General features: G+C 37.0%; 3 protein-coding genes and 1 long non-coding RNA gene across 4 annotated transcripts; 2 read left to right on the forward strand and 2 right to left on the reverse strand.

The window, feature by feature from the left end:
- Positions 1 to 3,447: 3,447 nt before the first annotated feature.
- LOC104224193 (methylcrotonoyl-CoA carboxylase beta chain, mitochondrial) lies at positions 3,448 to 10,526 on the reverse strand. Its single transcript, XM_009775782.2, has 10 exons — positions 10,224 to 10,526; positions 10,002 to 10,121; positions 7,419 to 7,853; positions 6,228 to 6,318; positions 5,856 to 6,088; positions 5,593 to 5,757; positions 4,889 to 4,963; positions 4,501 to 4,632; positions 4,159 to 4,215; positions 3,448 to 4,085 (listed from the first exon to the last, which is right to left on the reverse strand). The coding sequence occupies exons 1-10, from the start codon at positions 10,419 to 10,421 to the stop codon at positions 3,882 to 3,884; spliced, it is 1,710 nt and encodes a 569-aa protein (XP_009774084.1). The 5' UTR covers positions 10,422 to 10,526; the 3' UTR covers positions 3,448 to 3,881.
- Positions 10,527 to 13,895: 3,369 nt separating this feature from the next.
- Positions 13,896 to 18,057, forward strand: LOC104224192 (protein DJ-1 homolog C). Its single transcript, XM_009775780.2, has 8 exons — positions 13,896 to 14,248; positions 14,333 to 14,533; positions 15,016 to 15,165; positions 15,254 to 15,433; positions 15,946 to 16,023; positions 16,651 to 16,851; positions 17,033 to 17,170; positions 17,243 to 18,057. Exons 1-8 carry the CDS (start codon positions 14,033 to 14,035, stop codon positions 17,450 to 17,452), a joined length of 1,374 nt encoding a protein of 457 aa, XP_009774082.1. The 5' UTR covers positions 13,896 to 14,032; the 3' UTR covers positions 17,453 to 18,057.
- Positions 18,058 to 18,414: 357 nt separating this feature from the next.
- On the reverse strand, positions 18,415 to 21,845 carry LOC104224191 (ABSCISIC ACID-INSENSITIVE 5-like protein 7). The gene is made up of 5 exons (XM_009775779.2): positions 21,754 to 21,845; positions 19,839 to 20,924; positions 19,197 to 19,268; positions 19,075 to 19,104; positions 18,415 to 18,686 (listed from the first exon to the last, which is right to left on the reverse strand). Exons 2-5 carry the CDS (start codon positions 20,892 to 20,894, stop codon positions 18,612 to 18,614), a joined length of 1,233 nt encoding a protein of 410 aa, XP_009774081.1. The 5' UTR covers positions 20,895 to 20,924; positions 21,754 to 21,845; the 3' UTR covers positions 18,415 to 18,611.
- Positions 21,846 to 25,414: 3,569 nt separating this feature from the next.
- On the forward strand, positions 25,415 to 26,326 carry LOC138880980 (uncharacterized). The gene is made up of 3 exons (XR_011403373.1): positions 25,415 to 25,743; positions 25,844 to 25,923; positions 26,105 to 26,326. It is a non-coding gene; the product is annotated as an uncharacterized lncRNA (long non-coding RNA).
- The last annotated feature ends 426 nt before the right edge of the window (positions 26,327 to 26,752 follow it).

The following is a 26,752-nucleotide window of genomic DNA, read 5'->3' on the forward strand; positions in this document are numbered from 1 at the left end:
CTAAAGAAGTGGAAAACTTCATCTTCGACATCGAACAATACTTCGATGCCGTGGGCCATTTGGAGGAATCCAAAAAGGTAGCGACTGCTGCCATGTATCTTCAGGGCGATGCCAAACTTTGGTGGCGGGTCAAATACGAAGCCATCAAGGCCGGTGAAGATACTCTTCAGACATGGGACGAATTGAAGGTAGCCATACGCCTGCAGTTCTTCCCCGAAAATGTGGAATACAATGCAAGGAGAAAGCTATGGGACCTCCGCCACACCAAATCAGTGCGGGAGTATGTGCGCGAATTCTCCGCACTCATGCTAAACATACGCGACATGGGGGACAAAGACAAACTCTTCGCATTCATAGAAGGTTTGAAACCTCATGCACGTATGGAACTACAGAGACAACGGGTAGACACCCTGCCCAAGGCCATTCAAGCTGCAGAATGCCTTGGCGATTATCATTTGGGAACTCAGAACGACAGGCCCCAGTCGTCTGTCCGAGGGGGAATTCAACGGGAACCATCCCAGCAATGGTGGCCCAAGCAAAAGTGGGGAGATCGGAGTGCATCCAAAACTAAGACTCCTCCCTCCAGCAGCAATAGTGTTGCATCCATCAACAACAATCAGGGGAGAAAGCCTCCCTCAGAATGCCGTCATTGCGGCGGGGCACACTGGAACAATGAATGCCCAAACATAAAGGTCAATGCTCATCAGACTGTCGAGGATGAGGCAGACGCATCAGACACATCAGAAGACGACCAGGTAGGCGCCTTCAATGCAATTGTTGGCTCTATCCTGCATGCCTTAGCGGGGACCAGTGCATGTCCTCCTAAGAAAACATCAGTCCCAATCACCAAGAAAGGGAAGGAAAAGATGGACGAGAGGCCTCCTAAACAAGCTAGGACCCTAATGTTCGTCGAATTGAAAGTGAACGGCAAGCCCCTTCACGCCTTGATAGACACGGGTGCCACCCACAACTACTTGTCGTCAATGCAAGTAGAGCGCCTAGGTCTTGTTGTGCAAAAGAGCAAAAGCCGCGTCAAGGCTATCAACTCACCACCTCATACATTGGGTGGAACAGCTACAAATGTCCTAGTGAAACTTGGCCCATACAAAGGAAGCATCGACCTGCGCATCGCAATCATAGATGACATCGACATCATAGTGGGTTTGGAGTTCATGAGGCAAACCAACACCATACCGGTACCGTATGCCAACATGCTCCTGATGATGAGAGAAAACGGGGCCAAGCCCTGCACCATACCATGCTTTCCCATAAAGATGGCCGCTGAAAACATCTCGGCCATGCAGTTGGAGAAGGTAGTCGACAGACATGAACCCCTGGTTCCGGCTACCCTTCGCAGCAACAATCAGCCATCATGCCATCGGCCTCAAAAGACTGGTGACAATCCTCATCGTGTGAAGACTTGTCAGTCATGCCACAAGGACAAGTCAGATCACTCATCACAGACGGGACCCTCGCAGCCATTACATGTCCCTCAGAGACCATGGGAAAGTGTTTCCCTCAGATTCATCACGGGATTGCCCCAAGTCGGTAATCTTGCATCCATCATGGTTGTCATAGATCAATTTTCAAACTATGCAACCTTCATAGCAGCCCCGCAAAATGCATCAGCAGAAGATACAGTTCGACTCTTCTTCTCGCACATTGTCAAACATTGGGACCTGCCCAAAGACATTGTTAGTAGGTGCGACTCACGCTTCACTAGCAACTTTTGGACCCATCTCTTCAGGTGCTTTGGGTCAACATTGAGTCACAACTCAGACATCCATCCACCATCGGATGGCCAGACAGACCGGTTCGATGACATGCTGGAGGAATATCTCCGGAACTTTGCAACCGGATCACAGAAGCATTGGGTGAAGCTCCAGGATGCTGCTCAACTGTGTTTCAATTCTCAAAAGAGCCATCATACAAACAAGAGCCCTTTTGAAATTGTTACTGGACAGCAACAGCTTCTCCCGCAAACGGTGAATGCATCAACCATGCCGAAATCTCCTCGAGCTGCCAACTTCTCGAGCGAATGGGAGCGCAACATGGGGATAGTGCGGAGCTATCTCGTCAAAGCCCAAGAGCGGGCAAAAAGGTTCACCGAACAAAAGCTTTGCTTTGCCCAACATCAACCAGGGGACAAAGTAATGCTATGCATCCCAAAGCGGTACTTGTTTGCAGAAAGGACCCATGACCCTCGCCTGCAACAAAAATACATCGGGCCCCTGCCCATTGAAAAACGCATTGGGAAGTCCACATACCAGGTAAAAACTCCATCCTGGTGGAAGATCCATCCAGTCTTCCATGTCAGCCGCATGGAATCATTGCGTCGCTACAATAGCAAGCTCACAGAACAGAGGGGCGCAGACCTCCCATCCAACAACCATCAGAAACATCATCATCATCATAAGGCTCCGAGGACGGCGCCAACTCAGGAGGGGGAGAATGTCATGGGCTGCTTTCCAGACACGCCCCATGACCCCTTGGTCGCGCCCCATGGCGGCCTAGCAAGCCTCACAATGCCTAGCGCCATGGTCGGCCCCGTGGTCTTGGCTGCGCCAAGTGACAAGCGCGCATGCGCCTCTGTCGCCCCACCGATGCCTCTCGCCAGCGCCCAAGGGCTGGCCAATGACAACAGCGTTGCGCGCCCTGACAATGCCGCGCGCGCAGATCCTGATGCCTCGCCAGCGCCCAGCTGCAGGCCCATTCCAGCAGCGCCTTGCGCACAGACCCTGATGCCAAGCACCAGCGCCCAGCCTCAGGCCAACACATCAAGTGTCGCGCGCGCCCACAGCAACGCGCGCGCAGACCCTGACCCGCAAGACAAAGTTGCTGCCATCGGACTTAGTTCTACCTTGTAATAATCTAAGTCCTTTTCATTGTAATCATAGGCTAGTTTACATCATTTCCATTTCAGTGTGCTTCTACAGCTTTATTAGGACTAGTCATGTAATGTTGGTTTATTTTTTTTAAGCATTATAAAGGGGGACCAAACAATCAAACATTTTCAAGCAAGCATTTTCTGGTGTCTCTCCCCTCGACACCGCATCTTTGTAATCAACATTTTCATTCGTCAATAAAATCATCATCATCATCCAAAACTCAATTCTCTCTCAGCTTCCGCAATTGCTCATGACATTGGTTTTCCCGCACGACACTGACAATCTAGTCTAGCGTGCGGAGGGGACCTCATTGGCAGACAACAACCGCACTGACATCGGTTGCTTAGCCTTACGTTGCCCTTCCAAAGAACATCAGGAAGGCGTTGCGTAACAGAACACATGCAGGGATCTTACTATCCTATATTACCCGCCCTCTTTTGCTTGTGAAGTTTTAAATTCGGATTCGGAAGAAATACCCTATGTTACTAAAAAACTTAGCGAAGATGTTTGCTATAAACTAGCCTATTTTGGAAACAAAAATGTCCTATGTGACATGGTCTTTAATAGCCAAGTAGAAAATGCCCTACCGGGCGAGTATGGCTGTCTGAACTCTATTATTATGTGACTAATATAAAGTAGATCCCTGTTTATCAACAAAAAAAAAAAAAAAACCCTTTATGCAGTCAATAACATTAGCAGCAGCCACAGACCCACAGTTATTAGCTCCTAGAACCAAGAATAATACTTAACAAAGAAACATAGCTTCATCAGACTATGACTGCACGCTCAACCTAAAGTGCTACCTATATATAACTTTTTTTTCTGTAAATCATGGAGTTTCTCATCCTTGCGTTGGCATGGAACTAAATCAGTCTGCTTTCACGACTTAGAACTTCTTGGAACCTAGCGGATTATGCAGATAGTGTTTCTGCTGTTGGAGACAAAGCAATAAGTCTCGGACAGCTACTTCATTCTTCAGCTAGAGCTTGCATGTCACATTCTGAAGACACCAAATTTAGTAGCTTCTGGTCCACGATTCAAGGAAGCAGAGATGCACAGGCTCAATATTTTTCTCGTGTCTGCTGGATCGATTATGCCATCATCCCAAAGCCTTGCTGTGGCATAATATGGGCTGCCCTCTCTGTCATACGCCTCTACAACTTCAGCCTTGAACTTTTCTTCCTCTTCCTTTGCCCACTGCAACACATTCATGTCAATTACTGGACACAATCAAAATGATATCTAGAACTATAAGCATCAATGTCTTTACCTGAATTCCCTTCTTTTTCTTGGTGGCCTTTTCTACTTGAGCAAGGACTCCAGCAGCCTTATTAATCCATGATTAAAAATGAGAATTACAAGATTCCTCGACAAGTAACAAAAACTACTAGGCATTGCAACATATTCAGAATTTAGAACGGGAAATGCTTTTGCAGGTAAGCATAATTTTTTTATTCCATGCATTCGAGCAACAAAAAGAGCGTAACAATGAAATGCATCTAGCGAAAATCATTTGGGTAAAGATGAACTGTGCTAGTGAAAATAAAACATTGTCATCCTGCATATAGATATTGAGTTTGTTGGAAGTAATGTGTCACTGAAGAGCATATACCTGTGGACCTCCCATTACAGATATTCGAGCATTTGGCCAGAAGAACATGAAATTGGGACTATATGCCCGTCCACACATTGCATAGTTGCCAGCTCCAAAGCTTCCACCGATAACTACCGTGATCTTGGGAACCTTACTCCACATATTTGCAAGAGACATTAGTTTCTTCAGTATATTCCTCACAAATGAAACTGAAATCATTAGTTTGAAAGAAAAGGAAAGCTTAAATGATCAAAGTAAACTACTGATAAATTGAATCATAGAGTGTGGGAAATTTCTATGAAGATTTGGAGTGCCAGAAAATGAAGTTCTGATGATGCTTTACCAGCTTGAGTTCCAAGGCCAAAAGAAATTCGAATTTTCTGACATTTTCTAAGTTAAAGCTTACCTTCGCACACGAGACTGCCATCACCATTTTAGCTCCAGCTTTGGCAATACCACTTGCCTCAGATTTGGACCCAACCTACCAAATTAATGAACATCATAACCTTATTTTCATGACATACTCTGTATCCAAATGAAAATCTCCAAGTAAAACATGGCTAAGAAGCACATTCAGATTTCACATATCAAAACCCAATGTGGGATGCCAACCAGAAATACCCCTGAAACCACAAAAACCACATATTCCTCCCTATTTTAAGATGCTGATAGAATTGTATAAGTCAGTCTAACTCTATTTTGGATTAATTATCCTTTTTCTGCTTCTGTTCCTTTTTGTTCTTTTGTAGGAAGTAATGGCTTTCGAATCACATGTGAAACATGGCTTAGAGGTACATAGGCTATAAAAACTGAAAGGTCGTGTAAAAAGCACAAATATTTTGACGAATCCTTCTAAAAGATTGCTAAAGCCTTGCAAGGTTCGCTTAACAATTCATCATAAAGTGTTTCGAGATGTACCATAAATCCATCTATGGGATATCAATAAGTAGTTATTCCATATGACTAAACAGCTACTTCAAACTGTCATGAGGAACTTGAGCTGGTTGAATTAAGTTTATTTGTTTTTCCTCATTATAGTTAATAGCAATTGATTAAAGCAAATTTGTATCAAACATTTATATCACAGGAGGAGAACACTATAATGCTTACCATAAATCCAGTAATATTCTGAAGAAAGATCAGAGGGATGTTACGTTGAGCACATAATTCAATAAAGTGTGCCCCTTTCTGAGCAGATTCATTAAACAGTATCCCATTGTTTCCAAGGATCCCTACTGGCTGTCCACAAATTCTTCCAAAGCCAGTCACAAGTGTCTGCACGTATCAACAAGTACACTCAGAAAACAAAGGAATGAATAATAGAAAACAAATGAGAGACAGCTGTGACTTGTTAAGGAATAAAAGGGCCTCACAGTGCCATACAGTTTCTTGAATTCATCAAATTCACTTCCGTCAACAATGCGAGCAATAACTGATCGAACATCAAAGAGCTGTTTGAGGTCTGTTGGTGCAATGGTGCGAAGTTCTTTCACATCATACAAAGGTTCTTTATAATCAGCTCTAGTTTGTCCAGATACTTCTGGACCACCAGCCATGTGCAAGTTCTTAACAATATTCCTTCCTATAGCAAGCGCATGCAGTTCATCTAAAACATAGGATATTAGATGCCATCACTGTGCCAGTAAACATCAAGATTGGCAGTAGACGCCACAAGCATAAATCAAAAGTATGAATCCAGGAAAATGGAAATACAATCTGAAAGCTGAAGAGTCGAGGATTTTTACCATGGGCAAAGTAGTCAGAAACGCCTGATGTCTTACAATGGACAGTTGCACCTCCAAGGTCTTCTGCAGAAACTTCCTCACCAGTTGCTGCCTGATAAAAGTTTTCTATCAGATTGGCAGTTCTCTAATGCTTTATTATTCTTACTTATGATAAAATATAGGCCAAATACATATACAGACCATTAAACTTGGCCCAATTTTTCATTTTGACACTTTAACTCAGCCTTGTTCCATTTTGGCCCTCCAACCCCATTTCTTTTGTTCCACTTTGACACAAAATTTTTTCTCCCAGGTAAAAATACAGCGCGTGCAAATACCCAGCTGCTACCCCCCCACCCCACCCCCGCGCAAAAAAAGTTTTTTTTTCCTTTTTTTGTAATTTCAAATTATTATCTTTTTCGCTTTTTCTGCCCACATCCCGGGGGGAATTTTTTTTTTTTTTTATATTTTCAGTAATAACTACGGGTTCAACTGAACTCATATCTTTCAACGCGGAGTAAAAATTTGTATGTAAAAATTCATTAAAATTGTAAAAACAATAGATATAAACCCATAACATTTAAAAATATAATGGGTTCTTTTGTTCCACTTTGACACAAACTTTTATCCCAGGTAAAAATGCAGCGCGAACGAATACCCAGCTGCCACCCCCACCCTCTGCAAAAAAAAAAATATTTTTTTTGTAATTTCAAATTATTATTTTTTTCGTTTTTTCTGCCCCCTACCGTGGAAAAAATATTTTTTTATATATATTATCAGTAATAACTACGGGTTCAACTGAACTCATAACTTTCGACGCGGAGTAAAAATTTGTATGTAAAAATTCATTAAAATTGTAAAAAAAAAATAGATATAAACTCATAACTTTAAAAATATAATGGGTTCAATGTTAAAAATATTAAAATTGAATCCATAGGATTTAAATTCTGGATCTGCCTCTATGTTGGGAGTATTAAATTTGGCTTAAAAAATGGCTCTCACGCGCCTACAAGGGTGAGGCAAATCACACATGGAATCTAGTCAGCTTTTGTGTTAAAGTGGAACAAAAGAAATGGGGTTGGAGGGCCAAAATGGAGCAAGGCTGAGTTAAAGTGCCAAAATGAAAAATTGGGCCAAGTTTAATGGGCTGTCTATGTATTTGGCCTAAAATATATCAATGTTTTACAGAGAACAAGAAGGTCAACTGCTAACCTTTACAAGAGGAGGTCCAGCCAAAAATATGGTACCATTCCCTTTGACCATTACGCTCTCATCAGCCATTGCAGGAATGTAAGCTCCTCCAGCAGTACAAGAACCTAGCACCAGTGCAATTTGAGGAATACCTTCTGAAGACATCACAGCTTGATTGTAAAATATTCTCCCAAAATTTTCTTTGTCAGGAAAAACGTCGGCTTGCTTTGGAAGGAAAGCTCCACCACTATCAACAAGATATATGCATGGTAGTTTGCATTGAGCAGCAATCTCTTGTGCCCTGAGATGTTTCTTGACAGTTATCGGAAAGTAACTTCCACCTTTGACAGTAGGATCATTTGCCACCAACATACACAGTCTCTCGTGTATTGTTCCAATTCCAACAACTATCCCACCAGAAGGTAATGATTCTCGGTACAATTCATGACCCGCAAGCTAAATTTACCAGACTGATTGAGATTAAGAATAACACATACCAGGATATTTTTCTTAATGGAATTTAAAACAAAAAACAAGTATACTCAGCCTGACCAGATGGACCAATAAAGAGAAGGGAAATGGTATTTTTATACTTGAAGTGCAGGCCGCATTCTCAAGTACCGAATTTATCAGAAGAGGAGATAGTAGCCATGTACTCTAGAATATCTTGAATAAACTTAGGCACATTAGTTCCTCAAGGCAATGAGTATCTGCCGTATGTATTTTAAGAAATTCCTGATATTCAACCCAAGATATCTTGAGAATGAAACAAGCAGGATTAATTATATTAGCTGAATGATGCTAATCGCACGAGCAGTAATACTTCCATCCAGTTCCTTTCACAATTTTCTACGCTCATATCATGATAGAAACCTAGCATCCAACAAACTGCAAAACTAGTGCACCGAATTCAACTTTCACCTAGAAGGTAAGGGAAAGCTCCACATGGATAGTGTCTGGAAACGCTCCTTCAACACTATAAGTGGGCAACCTATTTAGTTATGTATAAGTTCTGTGCCTTCTACTTCACTATGAATATGAAAAGTTTGTTGGGTGTCATATCACCCTATATTCAAATTTTAAGATTACTAATGTCAGCCTCATCCCCACATTGTGCAAATAAAACAAATGAACAGTAAGTAGCTTCATATCATTGACAATATCAATGTATTAAATTGTATAGCTTACAAGTCTTTTGTGCTTTTGTGAATCCTACAAACGAATGCCATTTACTTATTAAAGTTTTTCACAGGCAGATATATTATTAAAAGATAAACAAAAGAATCAAACAAAGATGAAGTCTAGGAAGATTATTTCTATCAAGTATAGACAAATAAGTGAATTCAATCTTTTTCAAGTCTAGTGGTTGTATGGCATATGTAGACTAGTCCCGAAGTGAAGGTTTAGCTGCATACGCGTCATTTTTCATTTTTCCTCTTTCCTTTTATTTTTGCTAATTGAAAAGTAAGAAAACAAATATACAAAGGAAATGATTGTGGAAGAGTGGTAGTAAATGTTGGTGTCCTAATATTAGTATAGGGAAGAAAAGCGGATTTCACTTTATCTAGTCATTTAAATCAAAGTTGGGAAGTTGTAGCTTGTTGCTATTGTTTGTTTATTGCTCTCTTTTATGTTCCTGAGCCGGGGGTCTACCATAAACAGCCTTTACATACTACCCTCCCCAGATCCCACTTGTGGGATTTCACTGGATTTTTTGTTGTTGTTGTTGTTGTTGTGGGAAGCTGTAGCTATCAAAGAAGTTATATGAATAAAAACATAAACAAAAAGATGTAAATATTCTAGGTTGGGAGGTTTTGACAATATAAGAGAAGTTAGAGGATGCATTCATATTTCACTTAAAAGATACAGGATACATGCGAAATGTGTCCCCTTGATTGGCCAATGTAGGACACAAAGGTAGGGCTGCCTCCAGTTTCTTGAGTTTATGGACTTTCTTTATAGTTTTTTTAATATAAGAATGACTTTTCTTTATAATTCTTCTTCTGCTTGAAATGATCTAAAAAACCATGTTAAATGCCATTAATCTAAAACGGGGTAATAGCACTTTTGGTCCCTGAGTTAATGGTAAATTCTAATTTTAATTTGTGATAAATGACAAAGCACATTTAACCTTCAATTAGTTAAAATATGCGTTTTTGGTCCTTTATATAGGAAATATGTTACATTTAGACTAATTTTAGAACTATATTACCTTCAAATATGGAGTAATAATACAAAATCAATATAATAGTACAAGATCAATATAACTCATGGGTAACTAAATAATGTAATGACATATAATTCATTAAGCTTGTGAAGATCACAAGCAGAGGGACCAAAAATACACATTTCAATTAATTCTAGAGTAAATGTGCTTAGCTAGATATCAAAAGGACCAAAATAAATTTATTTTGATATTTGAGGGACTATAAGTGCAAAATTCCCCGATACAATCTATAGTCTCGTTTACATGCTTGTAACAATATAACTAATAACAAGATTAATAACAAAAATTTAACTGATTTCACCCACAAAGATGGCTAAAATAGTGCTTCTAGCAATCTAAATAATTGGTTGAAAGAGTAATAAATGAATAAAATTAACCTGAGAAAGCTCAAGGAAAGAAGAGCCAGGGTCAATAAGCCGTTCAATCCTCTCTCTGGGAAGAAGCTTATTCCTACTTCTATGCCTCTTCACTGCTTCTGCCCCTCCTCCTTCCATAACCTAACAACACAAAACAATTCTCAATTGTACTTCTACATACACACTTAAAACAATCGCAGTAAATAAAAAAGTTGAAGAAAATTTTAAAACAGAAAAAATGACCTTTTGAATGTGAGAATGAAGCTGGGAAACAAGCTCATCCATGACTTTAGAGTTGCGAGAATACGACTCGGAGCTACGGTCGAGAGTGTCGGGTAGGATTCCGATGGAGCTATTTCGAGTCGAAATGAAACTACCCGGGTATATCCGGTAGGGAATTGAGCATTCTGAAGCTAATCTTCTCGTCCAAATTCGCAACATTCTTTGTACTTGATCGTCTTCTTCTTCTTTTTTTGGGTGTGGATTTGAAGCTTTTTATTAGTGGGAGGAGCTTTTGGGGTCCTGTTGTGTAATGCATATCCAATCCTCCCTGGACGCGCCTCAGCAGATAAATAGAAACGTGCACGACTTAAATAAGAATATAAATATTTAAAAACAACAGCATTCAACCCCTAAAGCTAGGGGTGAGCATAGTTTGGGCAAACCTCAAATCCAAACCGGAATCCAAATTTTTTGTATTTTCAGATTACAGATTGGATTTTGGATTTAATTTTTAAAATTTTTGGATTCCGGATTGGATATTGAATTTGGTATTTCGAATTTTGGATATCTGAAAATCCGAAATTCTTATACTTTATTTAATATGCATATGTCAATAGTAATAAGTTCAATACCCTACACATTAGATATTATCTCATATATTCAATATTGATTACTAAGTTACTGTGAGAATACTTTCCATTTGGACATGGTTTTATTATTTCTACTTCTTATAGGTCGTATTAATGTCTCTATTGTATTTTTGGATAACAATTTTATTACTTAAATACTTCATTTGGATGATTGCGCGTGATAATGAGGAACTTTTCAGGTAACTTAACATGAGTACTTCATTTGGATATTTATTTCTGTAAAACAAAGAAACATCTCAACTTATAAGCTCAAAATCGAAAATTCAAAATATCTAAACTGATTATTTCGAAACTGAACTTATAAAATACGGTCCAATCCAAACTTATTTGGATTGAATTAGTATTGTCATTTTTTCAATCCAAAAATCGAAAATCCATTTTCATAATGCCCACCCCTAATTAAAGGTGAAAAAAGATATTAGGACAAGTATGAGGGGGGAAAGTGAGTGTAGAAAAGACAAAAGGGACCTGAAAATATCCAAGCAATTGATCTATATATATATATAAGAGGAACATGAAAGAGTGATGTGGCATGTCTCAAGAGCTAGGAATCATATTTATCTTTTTTCTCCTTTTTTTTTGAACTTTTCTCCTATTTTAATTTTGATCTCATTAATTAATTGAAAAGGCACCTCCCCACTAATTAATTAAGATTAAGGAAATAATGGTTACGTACCTTTACTTACACCAAGTCCTTTAATAACAAAACGTTCAAAGAATACTAAACGTCACCATTAGCCATCGGAAGCAATTCATTCCTTTCTATATATTAAAAGTCCTTAAATTCACTTGCTATTAATAAAAGGAAAATCCCGAAAGGCCTTCCAATTTTGCACTCTACTTCAAATCCAACAAAATCTTTCGCAATTGCTTGTAATTACTCATGAGGTGTGTTAATTTTTTATATTCTTATTTCAATTGTTTCTATCTAACTCTTTGATTTTTTTTATATGTAATACTTTCTTCATTCTCAGCAAAATACTTTTTTCATGATGTCACCGAGCATCAACTGTGTGCCTTGAACTTCTCTACAATGCAGTGCTACTTCAATATGATTTTGGTACATATCTCTTTAAAGCTTTCAGCTTTTCTAATTTCACTATTTTTGGAGAATACTCGAAGAAATTAGTGTATGTGATTTAACTGCTTGGAATTACTCATGAGGTGTGTTAATTTTTTGTATTCTTATTTCAATCGTTTCTATCTAATTCTGTGTTGTTTCTTTTGTATGTAATACTTTCTTCATTCTCAACAAAATACTTTCTTTGTGATGTCATCAGCCATCAACTGCGTGCCTTGAACTTCTCTATAGTGGAGTGCTACTTCGATATGATTTTGATACATGTCTCTTTAAATCCTTCAGCTTTTTAAATTTCATGTTACTTTTGGAGAATACTCGAAGAAATTAATGTATGTGATTTTTTTTATGATGTACATAATGACAGTAATCATATGCATAATGGTTGTTAACCTTTTATTGATGTAGATGAAGGATTTTGAAATTACTGGTAACTATTATATGTTTCCATTATTATTTTGAATCGTTTTTTCTATTCAGTACTGTTTATTAGGAATCGTATCTATATATTTTCTTATTGTTTTACCTTTTCTCATTTTTTCCATATATTTGCTTATCAAGAATCATGTCTTTTAATCTTCTTATTTAGCCTCCCTCTCTTTCACTTTCAAGAGTCATGTCTTTTGATCTTCATAAATAGCCTCGCTCTCTCTTTCCGCTCCTTCTCTCATATGCCCTTCATCAAATAAAATTTTCCTTTCCATTCATAAAATCTGTTGTTATTAATACCACCGATTCAATAAGGTGGAGATAAAATCCCGTTGAAATCTTTTTTCCTTTTTGTGATGCTTATCTTTTTATAATTTGTTTGTCCTAGAACATTGTTACTTTGAATGTAATTCTACTTACCATTTTTTTTTGTTAGTCATTGATCTATTCTTTTTGCTTGATAATAATTGTTTCAAAAGGTTTTGTTCTCTTTTATTTCTCTGATTTGGTGGATGTATTTTTGTTTCAATGGTTAGTTCATATATTATTTTTTGCTGCTCACTGTCGTTTTCAATTGATGTTCTCTTATTCTTTGGTTCATTTTTTTGGGGACCTAGAAGTGGTTAGATCATCTAAATCACTAAACCTTATTCTCTCAAGGTTGATTGTTCCTTTCAAATATTTAAAACTCTTTTTTAATTGCGTTGTGTTATATCAAGTGTAAAACTTTCATAATCTATAATATATCGGTATCTAAGTAATATATATATATATATATATATATATATATATATATATATATATATATATATATAAAAAACTGACATGGCAGTTGTGTTGCAAGAGGGGAAAAAACAAAAAAAAAAGGGAAGGAAAATATACATGAAAAAATTATAAAAGAGATATGGTAGGGAAAAAAGAAAAGATAGAAAGAGAAGAAAAGAAAAAAATAAGAACATCAGGTTAAAGTTTAATATAAACGAGTAAGAAAAAGATATTTTAATGAAAGATATACCGTAAAAGATAATTTTTAACTTTTCTCTATAGAAAATAAATACACATCCTACATAGCATCATCAGGTGCACAAGAGATTTCTACTTTTTACAAGTATAGGAATATGTCTCGCACAAAGTTTAATATACTTAAAATATTTTGCTAAATTGAGGTATTATTTATGTAGGATCCCTTCTTTTTATATTTTAAATAACGAGAATTTATGGAAGTATTAAATATTTAGTCAAGTAAAATTTTTTGGATACTTAAAAAGAAAAAAGTTAGATACTTATAATAAATGTATAGTGGAAAAGCCATGCTTTTAAATTTGTTACACATTCACATAAAGAGATTAATATTACTTTTTTATCTTAGAAAACTAAAATGACTTAAGTGATGTTAATTCTTAATAATAAAATAGATTACAACTTAAAATATAATCCATTACTAACATTTAAGGACTAAAATATTCGTAAAATATTATTTACGTTTTTTCATTACCGTGCGAAGCGCGGATACATCTACTAGTAGTTTTTAGTAATTCGTGACATTATCCGCTTTTAATTCACAGTTTCCCTTGTAAGCACACCCAAAGTCTCGTACTTCTGTCGTTGTTCACATTCCGGCCGGCGGCTGGAACTCAATCTCCGGCAACCAACACACAATCTTTACAGTAACAATGAAGTCCATATCGCCCCTGTTCTCGGTTTCTACTCCCAAGTCTCCAATTCTCATCTTCACTCCTATTTCCCAAAGACTTTCATCTGTCAAATTCGCAGCCTCTCCACAGCGAAAGTCACCATCCTCAAAATCAGCTAAAACACTGTGCACAACACTTACCGTGGATCCCATAACTACGCGCACATCTACTTCCACTTCCACCCCTCCCAAAAAGGTGTCTCATTCTTTTCTTGCTCTCAATTTTTGTTTATTCATTTGTTTTCATGTCTCATTCTTTTCATTTTTGAGGTGCATATAGGTTCTTGTGCCAATTGGATTTGGCACTGAAGAAATGGAAGCTGTAATATTGGCTGATGTTCTGCGCCGGGCTGGTGCAGAGGTAACAGTTGCGTCAGTAGAGCAGCAATTGGAGGTTGAAGCTTCTGGAGGCACTAGGCTAGTTGCTGATACGTTCATCTCTGCTTGTTCCACTCAAATATATGATCTTGTTGCATTGCCGGTTAGTATGGGTTTTCCTTAGTATTGCTGCTTTCATTGATTACTTTTAATGAAATATCCGTAATAAATATTTGTTACAAGTTGTGAAGATTTATGGGAAACACAGATGCTTTGAAGTACAAATGTCTCACAAACATCTTTTTGCTGGAGTAAACATCATACTGTTGAATTGAAATTTGAGTTAGTTAAGTCTTATATTGTTACAATTGTCTTGTGAGATTGAAATTCGGTTCAACTGTGAAAGAAGTGCCGGAACAGGGATACAAGGTTGTCCTTTGATTCAATGATTAATAGGCTTCACACTGTTTTGTTGCTACACTTTCGTCCTTGTAGAGATTTTTATTGCTCTAACATTTTACTCATAGTATTTTCATGTTTCTAATTTAACTTCTGGCTTTGATAGTTGGCTTATAGGTATTCTTTCTGCTTCCTTATCAATGTCATAGGTGTAACTTTAGTAACTGATGTATAGACTTAATCTAGGGAGGAATGCCAGGTTCTGCTCGTTTAAGAGATTGTGAAGTTCTTAAGAAGATCACAAGCAGGCAAGCTGAGGAGAAGCGACTTTATGGTGCCATATGCGCTGCTCCAGCAGTCACTCTTTTGCCTTGGGGTCTTCTCAAGAGGAAACAGGTGCACTATTGATTATGTTTATTAAGTTCGCTTTCTGAACAGTTTCTATGTTCCTAGTTCGTCTAATTGATATGCAGTTTCCTTCAAGTCCACTTGTCATCCTGCATTTATGGACAAAATTCCATCCTTCCGGGCGGTGAAAACTAGCACTCAAGTCTCTGGGGAGCTAACAACAAGCCGTGGTCCTGGTACTTCATTTGAGTTTGCCGTATGTTTAGTGGATCAGCTGTTTGGTGAGTCTGTTGCCAAAGAAATTGGAGAACTATTGGTGAGTGGATGACATTACTGATATTCTTAAAGTCTCTACTTAACTTCTAGTTCTACACTTCCTCTCCTCACAAATTTGGCTTTTTAACTCAACGTTGATCTGATTGGTAAAAGTGGATCATTCATGGGTTGTTATTTAGTAATATATTTCATTCTATCTAGTTCATATTGGGTTGAAATACTGAAAAGATATATTCGATGATGAATATTGCTAGTTAGGTTCTGAGGACATGTTTAACTAAGATATGCAACTTATGTATGGCTTCCCCATTGCTTCCAGCATTGACATGAGAGGTGGAAAAAGGAGTTTATTTCTGTTTCCAGGATCAAATGTGAAAAGGGTGTTAAGAGAGAGTTGCTCCTTGTGACATCTTGCAATTATGAAACACCTTTCGTAAACACTTCATTTTTATTTTCCTTTTGATTTGTTTGTATCTGACTTGCATTGTTTATCTGATTAGTTTGCTTGTTATCCTTAGACTGTGCTCATAGAACTTCCGTACATTTGTGCAGTTAATGAATCCCGCAGACGATGACCCAAAGAGACAAGAATTTAATGAAGTTGGATGGTCTCTAGATCACACCCCGCAAGTAAGCTTTGCTTTGTATAGCTCGATTTTGAACTGCAATTACTGAGTTAAATTCAATAACAATGTAATCACCTTCCTATGAGTTCTTTATCTTGTGGAATAATGCGAAGGGCACTGTTTAAGGGTCTTATCTATGAATGAGCATTTTCCTTATTCGGTGCTTATCCATTCATCTTATCTGCCTTGAATTTGAGTGGAGCTTTATGCTTGAATAGTTAACTGAGCTATCTCACTATTAAGGTTAAAGATTTAAAATGCCATTTGAGTTACACTATTCTTCACAGCTTACTTCTCTTCCTCACAATTTTTTTTTTCTTTTGACTTTGCAAAAGGGTTTGTTGAAAATGTTCTCAACCGTAGGAAATATACTCTTTCACATGGAATTTGTGCTTGAGATATATATATAAAAGTAACTCCATTATTTAGGAACAGTTACAGGCAGATGCCTGTCTGACTAGTTGAGAAAGTTTCACTTGTGTTCCTAGGATTAATAATGCTGTTGCATAAAGAAACAATAAAGGCTTTGCCTTTTCTTGATTTTTATATCTAGCAGGTTTTTCACTTTTCTGTTTAATAAGAATTTCTTTCCTGAAACATGTCGAAATTCTCTGCGTTCACAATGTTGTAGGTGCTCATTCCAGTAGCTAACGGGTCTGAAGAAATTGAAGTTGTTACGTTGATAGACATTCTAAGACGAGCAAAGGTGAATGTTGTGGTGGCTTCAGTGGAAAAGTCAGCACAGGTCTTGGCATCAAGTGGAACTAAAATTGTTGCTGACAAGTTGATTGATGCTACTGCTGACTCCATATATGACTTGATTATCCTCCCGGTGAGGCTAAATCTTCTCATTTAATTTAATCAGCATTTCCACCAGTTTTCCGAAAGTTTTAGGCACACAAAGAAAAAGCCCCTATACTGATGAAAATGTACCTATTAGCAACTCGTAAATGAGAATTATTTTTGTAGGTCCTATCATTTGCTTTTATAATTAGTTGGTTCTAATTCTTTAGGGAGGAACTGCTGGGGCTGAACGACTGCACAAGTCAAAAGTTCTGAAGAAGTTGCTTAAGGAACAAGAATCAGCCGGAAGAATATTTGGTGCAATCTGCTCTTCACCTGCAGTCTTGCAGAGACAGGGGTTAATAAAGGTATGCTGTTAGCCATTCAAATGTCTTAATTTTGGGAGAAGAAGTTTAATTTAAACTTCCTTCCTTAAGCAGGACAAGAAAGCCACTGCACATCCTGCCGTCATAAACAATCTCAAAGATGGGGTGAATGATGCTCGAGTAGTTATTGATGGTAAACTCATCACAAGCCAGGGACTTGCTACAGCAACACAGTTTGCATTGGCTATTGTGAGCAAGCTTTTCGGGCATGCAAGGGCAAGGAGTGTAGCAGAAGGCCTTGTCTATCAGTACCCTAGGAGCTAGAAATATCAGTCCTGCAAACTTCAGAATGCCCAAGTATGTTAAAGGGGCAGCTTAAATTGACGGACTACATACTTCACTGGCCATTACAAGAAAACATAAGTTTTGGTCCCTGATGACTTGGTAGCAGACATAATAAGCTTAAGGGTGAGGTTTTACTAAGTCTGTCAAAGGTATTCGATTTATTTCAATGCAGTAGCCAAGTCAGCGCTTATCTGCAATCGTGACAAACTGGGTGGTCCAGAACAGGATGGTTTATACATGCATTTTTATCCTTTCCCCTTTTTTTAAGAAGATATAGTCCTAACCTTACAAGACAGAGTTCTACCAGATCTTACCTTGGATTAGGGCATCTACCATCACTCTGCCAGGCATGCATTGGAAAGAGGGAAGATAAAAGCAATGACAACAGTGATCGGCAAATTGCCCCTCGCCTTATCTTAGTCTCATCTCACAAGTTTCTTTTCTTCGCGTAGGATTGGCCTCCAGAATCATGTTTATTGGCATTTAGAGCATAAATAGAGAAAGAAAGAGAGCTGCTCGTATGTTGTACCTGATCGTGGTTTATACCGGACAATAGATTCTATTATAAATTTGGAATTATACTCTCTGCGTATTCTCACAATCCAGGGGACTGCAAGAGTGCTGTTCATTTTTGCTAATGAGCACTTTGGAAACGAGACAAGAGTTGATTGAATATATAGGCAATTTTTTTGGTTTTGTCACACATTTACCTGAGGGCATCACAAGTACTTTGCGCCTCGGTCTTATCCCTTTACCAGTTGTGGATGTGCAAGACTTGAAAGAGTAAGAAAGCAGAAACAATCGGTTCATATTGCTTGTTACAGAAAAACCTATGTCTTAATATGTTTACCTCTTACCTGTTTTTTGTGATAAATCTATCACCTAGCTATTGAACTGATGCATCCTACTTGCCTGTATAACTAATGTGTGAAAGAAATAAATAGACAAAGAGGAAACTTCATACAAGCAGATTGTTTACATAATGTACATACATGGGCACGCTCACTCCCATACAAAAAGTTGCCAAACATGTGAAGAAGAGAGATCTGAATCAGATCATAACTCACAACTCCATCCACCTATTTAACTAGTTCCTAAGCTTGAACACGGGAATTTTTGCTTTTAACTTCTCATTCTTCTACCAAGGTCCTGTCAGTGTCCTTCTCAAGCATCTTAATTTATATCCGCATGGCATATTCCTTTTTTCCAGTAGCTGCAATTGCGCAGAAACGAACGGTTAACAGCCAAATCTATGGATCAGACAGTATACAACTTGGTTTAACTAATAACATGTTCTAATCTCACTTAGTACAAGCCGCACAAACTTGCATATTTATACATATTCACAGGTGATACAGTTTTCACAAGAATGCACAATTACTCCATCCACTCAGGCAGTTGATGACTTAAATGTAGCTCGTCTCACCGAAGCTTTGCTCATTTTGTTGATTAGTAAGTCATGTACTACTACAAAACTTATTCATTTGCTTACAATGTGGCTAATTTATATTGTTTTAAGTTTAACTCACCCTTTTACCAATTAATATTAGAATAGTCATTGACCAACAGAAAGTTCTGCTAGTACTAGAAGAATTTCGTACCTGATTTTTCTGCTTCTCCATAATTTCAGCCTGCACGAAAAATTCAAAAGTGAAAGTTATAACAAGAACACTTGTCAATGACATTGCAGTAACTCTGTGATTCCTAACCATTTGAAACATACCTGTTTCTTCCGCAACTCTTCATTAATTTCTTTTAGCTTTGCCACTTCAGCTTCCAACTCTAAAGTATAGGCCTGTCAAATCCCAAATAAAAATGCGATTAAGAAGTCCATTCACAATATAAACATTTACAGTAACAAATTCTAGTTGTTAATCACAGGATACTAAAGTTTATAAAAGTGTTATGCAAACTACTCCCTCTTTCACTCTCAACCTCCCCACACCTGTAACAAAGATCCAAAAATCTAAAGCTGCAACAGTATTATTTGCTTGATCGGGTAATTTAGTAATCCAGGAGTATCTCTGCTTATCTTTTTCCAGGGTTGATTATTAAGATTATCAGCTTGATAAAACATAAGAAAGCTTTTTTTCGGATAAGTAGATAAACATAAGGAAGCTGTTTTAAGCAAGATATAACAATGTTTGAAAAAGGTCGGACATTGCTAGGTATAAAGAAATTAGAGAAGATTGTCATCAGGAGGTCTAAAGATGTTATTGCTGCCAAAAGTTTCAGTTCTCTTATTTACAGCTGCATGAGTCAGTTTCATTGTATGATGTTGGTTGAGCATAATGAGCCTCAAGAATCAGAAGCACAAGAAATTTTTTCAGTAACTATCAGATAAATGCTGAACATAAGAGTTCACCTGCTTCCGAGCCCTTGATCTAGCTGCAGACTCTCTGTTCTTAATCATCCTCCTACGCCTTCTCTCTACAACTTTTTCCAAAGAACTGCCTGATCTCCTACCTCTTACACCTTCATTAAATGCATAAGGGGAAGGTGAAAGAGATGATGTATCTGTATTGCTCCTTGCAACAAAGTCATTTCCAGGGGATCCTCCTTTTGCTGGTGAAACTCCATTATGAAATCCGGCCATCCCCCTAACTCCCCCTTGAGCCATATTAGTATTCACGGAGGAACCTGACATTCCAACTACAGGAGCCCTTGTCCGAGGGCTAGCCAGGTGTCCATTGTTCGATAATTGCATAGGCGATGCAAATGCCACCGTTGTTTGCTTGGGAAAAAGAGGCTGTTGGTGCTGAGGTTGTTGCTGTGAAGGTGTGGCACCGACCACATTCAACATGTTATTGGCTGCAATTTGATTGATCAACAGTCCATTGTTTTGAGTTGGTTGCTGAAATGCTATGTTCAAACCATTGTTGTTACTCTTTTGACTTGAACCATTGTCAAATGTAATTCCATTTGAGTTTGTACATTGCATATCTTCTCTAACCACTCCAGCTCTAACCAAAAACTCCTCCAACGTCATTTCTCCCAAGGTAGATTGCCTCTGCCCAAAGTTTGAATTCCCAGTGTCACTTCCCTCTTTGGCACTAACAGTTTCTTTCTGAAAATCTCTCCATACTTCATCAACAGTTTTTTGACTAAGTGTCCTAGGTAATGTCAAAGAACCTTGTCTCTGCAAATTTTCTGCAGCTACACTTCCATCTACTCCACCAGTAGTAGATGCCGTAGCTTGAGTTTCTTCAGCTGTCCAAATATTTTTCAAGAGGTCCTCCATATTCATTGATCCAAAATCTTTTCCAAGTCCACTAAATGTAGTTTGAAGCTCATCAAAGGTCAAGGAATATATGGAAGATTGCCTAGCCAAAGGGAAATTACCATTACACATTGAGTTCCCACCGTTACTCTCTGGCTGCGGCGAGTCAGCAAAATTCTTGAAGTTCAAGTAAGATCCCATGGTAAGAGAATCCAAAAGGTATTTGGATATCTGATAAAGAAGTTCAGTAGTAAGAATTAAATGGTAAATTCAAAGGCCTCTTTCGCAGCCCAAAAGACAACAATAAAAACAACAACAACAACGATTACGCCTCCTTCCCAAACAAGCTGGAATCAGTTATATGAATCATCATTGTTCGTATTGCTTCATTTAAGCTCATTTCAGCCCAAAAGAGCAAGTATTAATACCAGTACCACCTCCTCACCTAAAGAATGTCTAAACATAGATACTTTAAGATAATATTAACCAAAAATACCAAGACATGTTCTTCATATCCAGATTGAAGATGTTCCACTAGAGAAAGATGCAATCTTTACAATCTTTACAATCTTACTTCATTGTAAACTTTGATTAACTGAAAACTTCATGATCAATCTGGTTTTTGTCAAAAACCCATATTAGTAAAGCTCTTATTTTTTTGGTCAAACATATTAGTATAGCTCATTTCAGTATAAAACATACTAACAGAGGTAGTAGCCTAGATCAGTTTGACTTAGCTTAAACATTCTTTGTATACAACACAGATCCAAGATTTAACAATCCCCAAAACCTAGATCAAAGTTCATTCAAGTATCAACTTTAACCTAAAATACAACCACCCAGTATCATGTATACTTAAAATAAAATACTTAATAAATAAACGAAACAACATAGTATTGATCTTGTTCAAGCTCAGTCCAAGTTACAAATATTTCAACTTTATTAATTTGAAAACAAATGAAAATAAAAAAAGAAGAATCGAGAAAAAAAGATTGATAATTTCTTGAGTTGTTCTTAGAATACAGACAAAACAAAGTATGATGTAGAAAGACAAATATACCCTTTTTGGTGCAGAGAAGAGAGCTGAAGCGTGTCGTTTCCTTCTTAAGGGCTTGCCGGAGTCGACAAGTGTCTTCTTTCCCCCTTTGGTGTGTTTTTAAAGCGCAGCTCTTTCTGATTTTATTTTTAAATTGTTTTCGTCTCTATTTTTTTATTTATTTCCAATTACGTGTTGCTTTAGAAGTGCAGAACGTGGACCAATGAGAGAGCTGTATCTTTTGATGTGACTTTATCCAATAGGATAATGTAACGTGGAAGGATGTTTACCGTTGATTTATGCTTTTCCGACAAGGAAATAGATGGGGCTTGTTCATTTGTCTACTACTCTTTCTCAAAGTTAACTTAAAAATATTAGAGCACGTGGGTCAACTTTACTAGTTTAAATTTTCTTTTTCGAATTTTACTACTTTAGATAATTAAACTTTTGTAGTAAAAGAGTTGATGCTTTTCGAATACAGTAATAGTTTCATATATTAAGTGAAGAGAGAAAGCTGTATTTCTTTTAATTTTATATAGTTGTTCAAATTTCACATATTTATATTTCTATTAATTCATAGTAATATCTATTAATTCATAGTAATATTTTTATAAAAAAAGAAAATTTCCAAGGTACTTAATACTCATTACTTAAACACAATGAATTCACCCTAAAAAAAAGTACCTTTTCCTAAATTCACTAGTATTATTTAAAAATAAAAAAAAGTAGTTCATACGATGACTGATATGTTCAATAACAAATTTTCCTTCCCAACCTCATCCATCACCTATACTAAGTAGCGTTTTAAAAGGCGTGGACGTAAGACGAAACATTTTATATTGCCTCAGTGAGGCATAATTATGTTTCAAGACAGGGGGCGTAAGCCTCATGGATATTTAATTTTTAATATTTTACAAAATAATATAGTTACAGTAAAGAGTTAAAATTGCATATAAATTAAAGAAAACTATAATATAGTGAAATATATATATATATATATATATATATATATATATATATATATATATATATATATGTGTGTGTGTGTGTGTGTGTGCGCGCGCGCGCTCCATTCCCGCAAAAAATTAGTCAAAACAATCTATTATATGCTACTTACAATAGGGCTGTGCATTTGGATCGGATATCCGAAATCCGATCCGACATACTCTATTTCGGATTTTCGGATTTCGGATTTTCGGATTGGATATGGATTATGTTTTATAAAATTTCGGATTTTCGGATTGGATTCGGATTGGCATGATTTTAATCCGATCCGATCCGAAATCCGAAATTATATGGGCCTATATATAAATAGTTAAATTCTTTAGGGTTAAATAACTTAACCCGGTTAAGTTAGTATACTATACTACCCTAAATACTATTCCTATTTCTCCTACCCTAAATCTTCTTTTCCGCCTCTTTCACTTAGGATCCGAGCCCTAGCTGTTCGTTCACCACTGAGTCGTTCACCTCCAGCCCTAGCTGTACGTTCACCAGTAAGTCCGCCTCTCTTCTTCAAAGTTCATAGTGAACTGACCAGTCCAGGGTTCCGCACCGCCTCTCTTCTTCAGTGTTCATACTGTTCCGCGGTTCCGCCTCTCTTCTTCAGAGTTCAGAGTTCAGTCGCCTTAGATTCCGCGGTTCTGCCTCTCTTCTTCTTCACTCTTTATCTCAGTGACTCAGTAGTCAGTCCTCTCAGTGTCGAAGTCTCAACTATCAAGCCAGTAAAGTAATCTTCTTCTTCACTATTAGTTACTATTGTTCATACTGTTTTTTCAATTTTTATGTATGTATCGATTTGTCTTTATGTTCTGTTTTTTATCTCTTTCATTTTCTATTCTGATTTTATTACAACATCTATTTATGATTTTATTTAGTTTTTTTTCTATTACAACATCTATTTCTAATTTTATTTAGGTTTTTTTGTTTGTTTTGGACCTTTGGTAGATGGAAAACGAAACAGAGACAGTGAATGAACTTCAAATTGTTGAAACAGTTGGTGAAAGTAATGCTTCAACTGATTCAGATTCAACAACCAATAACATTGAATCTGAACCTGGTTCGAAGAAAAGAAAAATGGTTAAAGAAAGATCAATGGCTTGGCGCTACTTCAACAAGTTCACTGATTCCGAGGGTGTGAAAAAAGCGAGGTGCAAGTTTTGTTCAGAAGAATATGTAGCTGATACTAAGCATAGCGGCACAAGCAATTTGTTATTGCATATTCCTAAATGTCCGACCAATCCCTACAAGGCAGAAGGTAGCCAGACAACATTAGGTTTTCAGCCGCAAGGTCTAACAGGTGATGTTTCAGTTATCCCTTGGAAATTTGATCAAGAGGCATGTAGGAGGGCTTTAGCTCGTATGATTATTAAAGATGAACTTCCTTTTATTTCTGTTGAAAAAGATGGATTTAGAGACTTTGTTAGAAGTCTTCAACCTTTATTTCATATTCCATCTCGTACTACTATGACTAGGGATTGTCTTGAGATTTACCATGAAGCTAGACTTGCTTTGAAGTCTATTCTTAAAGAATCAAAACAGAGAATATGTATTACTACTGACACATGGACTTCAATTCAAAGAATTAATTATATGTGTGTTACAGCCCATTACATTGACAATAATTGGAAATTACATAAAAGGATATTGAATTTTTGTCCAATTACTAGTCATAAAGGTCAAGATTTAGCTAGTGGTATTGCAAAGTGTTTACTTGAATGGGGAGTGGATAAAGTATTTACTGTGACAGTTGATAATGCGAGTTCTAATGATGTGATGGTTAGAGAGTTATCCAAGCAATTTACTAGATGGAACACTAACTTGATGGAAGGTAAGCATGTTCATGTGAGATGTATGGCTCACATCATCAATCTAGTTGTTCAAGATGGGTTGAGAGATGGGAGTGTGTCTGTTGAACGAATAAGACAAGCTGTTAGGTACATTAGACAATCTCCCGCAAGATGGAAAAAGTTTAAAGAATGTTGTGATCTTGATAGGATAACTTCTAAAAAATCATTGTGCTTGGATGTTCCTACTAGGTGGAACTCCACATATTTGATGTTGAAGGTTGCTACAGTTTATGAGGAAGCCTTTACAAAGTATTGTGATATTGATTATGGTTTGATGTCATGTATTTCTAACTGCATTTGTGAGGATGGACAACCTGCAGGTCCACTTTTAAGTAGTGATTGGGATAGTGTAAGACGTATTGTGAAGTTTCTGGAAATTTTTTATGAACTCACCTTGAAAGTATCAGGTACACTTTATATTACGTCTAATGTGCACTTTCTTGAAATATGTGTTGTTGATTCTTCTTTGAAAGAGTTGATGCAAAATGAAGATGCTTTCTTGAGAGAAATGGCAAAGAATATGAAAGAAAAATTTGACAAGTATTGGGGGATCCACATAAGATGAACAAAATGATTTTTATCTCATGTGTGCTTGATCCACGCCATAAGTTTAATACTCTTTCATTTGCACTTGGTTCTATATTTGGAGAAACAGTAGGTTTGAAAATACAAGAGGATGTGAAAACATACATGGATACTTTGTTTAATGTGTATGCAATGAAAAATGGTGGTTCTGGTTCATGTCCATCTACTTCTTCTCCATCTTCTCCATCTTCTTCATCATTGCTCTCAAAATTCATGCTAGATTTAAAGCAACATAAGAAATGTGGCGGAGTTGATTCTAAAACGGAGTTAGATAAATATTTGGGTGAAGATGTTGAGGAAGACCATGAAAAGTTTAACATTCTGGGGTGGTGGAAGTTGAACTCACCTAGATTTCCCACTCTTGCTGAGATGGCACGTGATGTGCTAGCCATTCCGATTTCTAGTGTTGCCTCAGAATCAGCCTTTAGCACCGGCGGACGCATACTTGATCCATTTAGGAGTTCATTGACTCCTAGATTGGTTCAAGCTCTTGTGTGTGTCCAAGATTGGCTTCGTAATGAATCAACAACTTCGATTAAAATTGAAGAAGATTTAGATAATCTTGAACAACTTGAAGCTGGTAAGCCTATCTTATTACTTGTGTTTAATGTATACTTTATTTGTATGTTTATTTAGATTACTTCTAAACTAATTTCTTGTGTTACTATCTTATTATACAGAATTTATGAATACGGGAAGAGAGCCTTGCATTGTCGACATATAGTGATGTTCCATTTGTTGTACAAGGCTACAAGCTCAGGTATTTCATTATACACTTGCTCTGAAAATGATCTTTGTATTGATTCATTATACACTTGCTCTGAAAATGATCTTTGTATGTATTTAATTATACAAGCTCTTTTTATTATACAGGTATTTCTGGACCATGAGCTATCTTTCTCTTTCTCTGAAAATGCTCTTTGTATTGTTTGAAATTGCAGATTTTTAACTTGTCTCACAGTCCTACTGAGAATCTGAGATTGAGAGCTACATTTGGCCTAGTTGCTGGTTTGTGTTGACTGTTGCGGCTTCCCAAAACATGGAACTTGGAACTCTTTTGTTATGTGTAATATTTTAAAGAACTGTTGGGACTTTAGTAGTTTGGTTTGTTTTATTTTGCTATGAAAATTTGGTTTGAAAGACAATTGATTGTGTTTTGTTTTGGGGTGTTTAGTTTGGTACTTTGGTTTACTGTCCAGTTGTGTTAAATTTCAGAAAAATTTCAGGTATTAATTTTTATGAGTACTTAGTTCAGTCAGTACTCAGTTGTGTACTGTAAAGTGTAAATTGAACATTCAGTACTGTAAATTGAACATTCAGTACTGTAAATTGAACATTCAGTTTAAATCATTTTGTACTGTAAATTGAACATTCAGTTCAGTCAGTTGTGTACTCAGTTACATGTAACAATGTTAAGTACTTAATTTCGAAGTTTACAGTTAAAACAAGTATTTGAAAAGTGATTGCTCAATTTGTGTTTGGAAAGTAATTTCCAACATTTGTTTATATACTTCGAAGAAGTTCTGAAAATTAACAATCCGATCCGACAATCCGAAAATTTATCCGATCCAAAGTTTCAAATCCGATCC

The sequence above is a fragment of the Nicotiana sylvestris genome, chromosome 1 (genome assembly GCF_000393655.2).
Source record: "Nicotiana sylvestris chromosome 1, ASM39365v2, whole genome shotgun sequence".
Lineage (NCBI taxonomy): Eukaryota > Viridiplantae > Streptophyta > Magnoliopsida > Solanales > Solanaceae > Nicotiana > Nicotiana sylvestris.

Bases quoted from the DNA above. Each gene is read 5' to 3' on its own strand.
- LOC104224193 (XM_009775782.2), bottom strand. From the start codon at position 10,421: ATGTTGCGAATTTGGACGAGAAGATTAGCTTCAGAATGCTCAATTCCC. The intron at 4,964-5,592 runs GTAAGCATTATA...TTAATTTGGTAG, and splicing joins AGAATATTACTGGATTTATG to GTTGGGTCCAAATCTGAGGC. The intron at 4,216-4,500 runs GTATATGCTCTT...TGGATTAATAAG, and splicing joins CTGTAATGGGAGGTCCACAG to GCTGCTGGAGTCCTTGCTCA.
- LOC104224192 (XM_009775780.2), top strand. From the start codon at position 14,033: ATGAAGTCCATATCGCCCCTGTTCTCGGTTTCTACTCCCAAGTCTCCA. The intron at 14,249-14,332 runs GTGTCTCATTCT...AGGTGCATATAG, and splicing joins CTTCCACCCCTCCCAAAAAG to GTTCTTGTGCCAATTGGATT. The intron at 14,534-15,015 runs GTTAGTATGGGT...GACTTAATCTAG, and splicing joins ATGATCTTGTTGCATTGCCG to GGAGGAATGCCAGGTTCTGC.
- LOC104224191 (XM_009775779.2), bottom strand. From the start codon at position 20,894: ATGGGATCTTACTTGAACTTCAAGAATTTTGCTGACTCGCCGCAGCCA. The intron at 19,269-19,838 runs GTGAACTCTTAT...GGGATTTGACAG, and splicing joins GATCAAGGGCTCGGAAGCAG to GCCTATACTTTAGAGTTGGA. The intron at 19,105-19,196 runs GTATGTTTCAAA...TTTTTCGTGCAG, and splicing joins AAGAGTTGCGGAAGAAACAG to GCTGAAATTATGGAGAAGCA.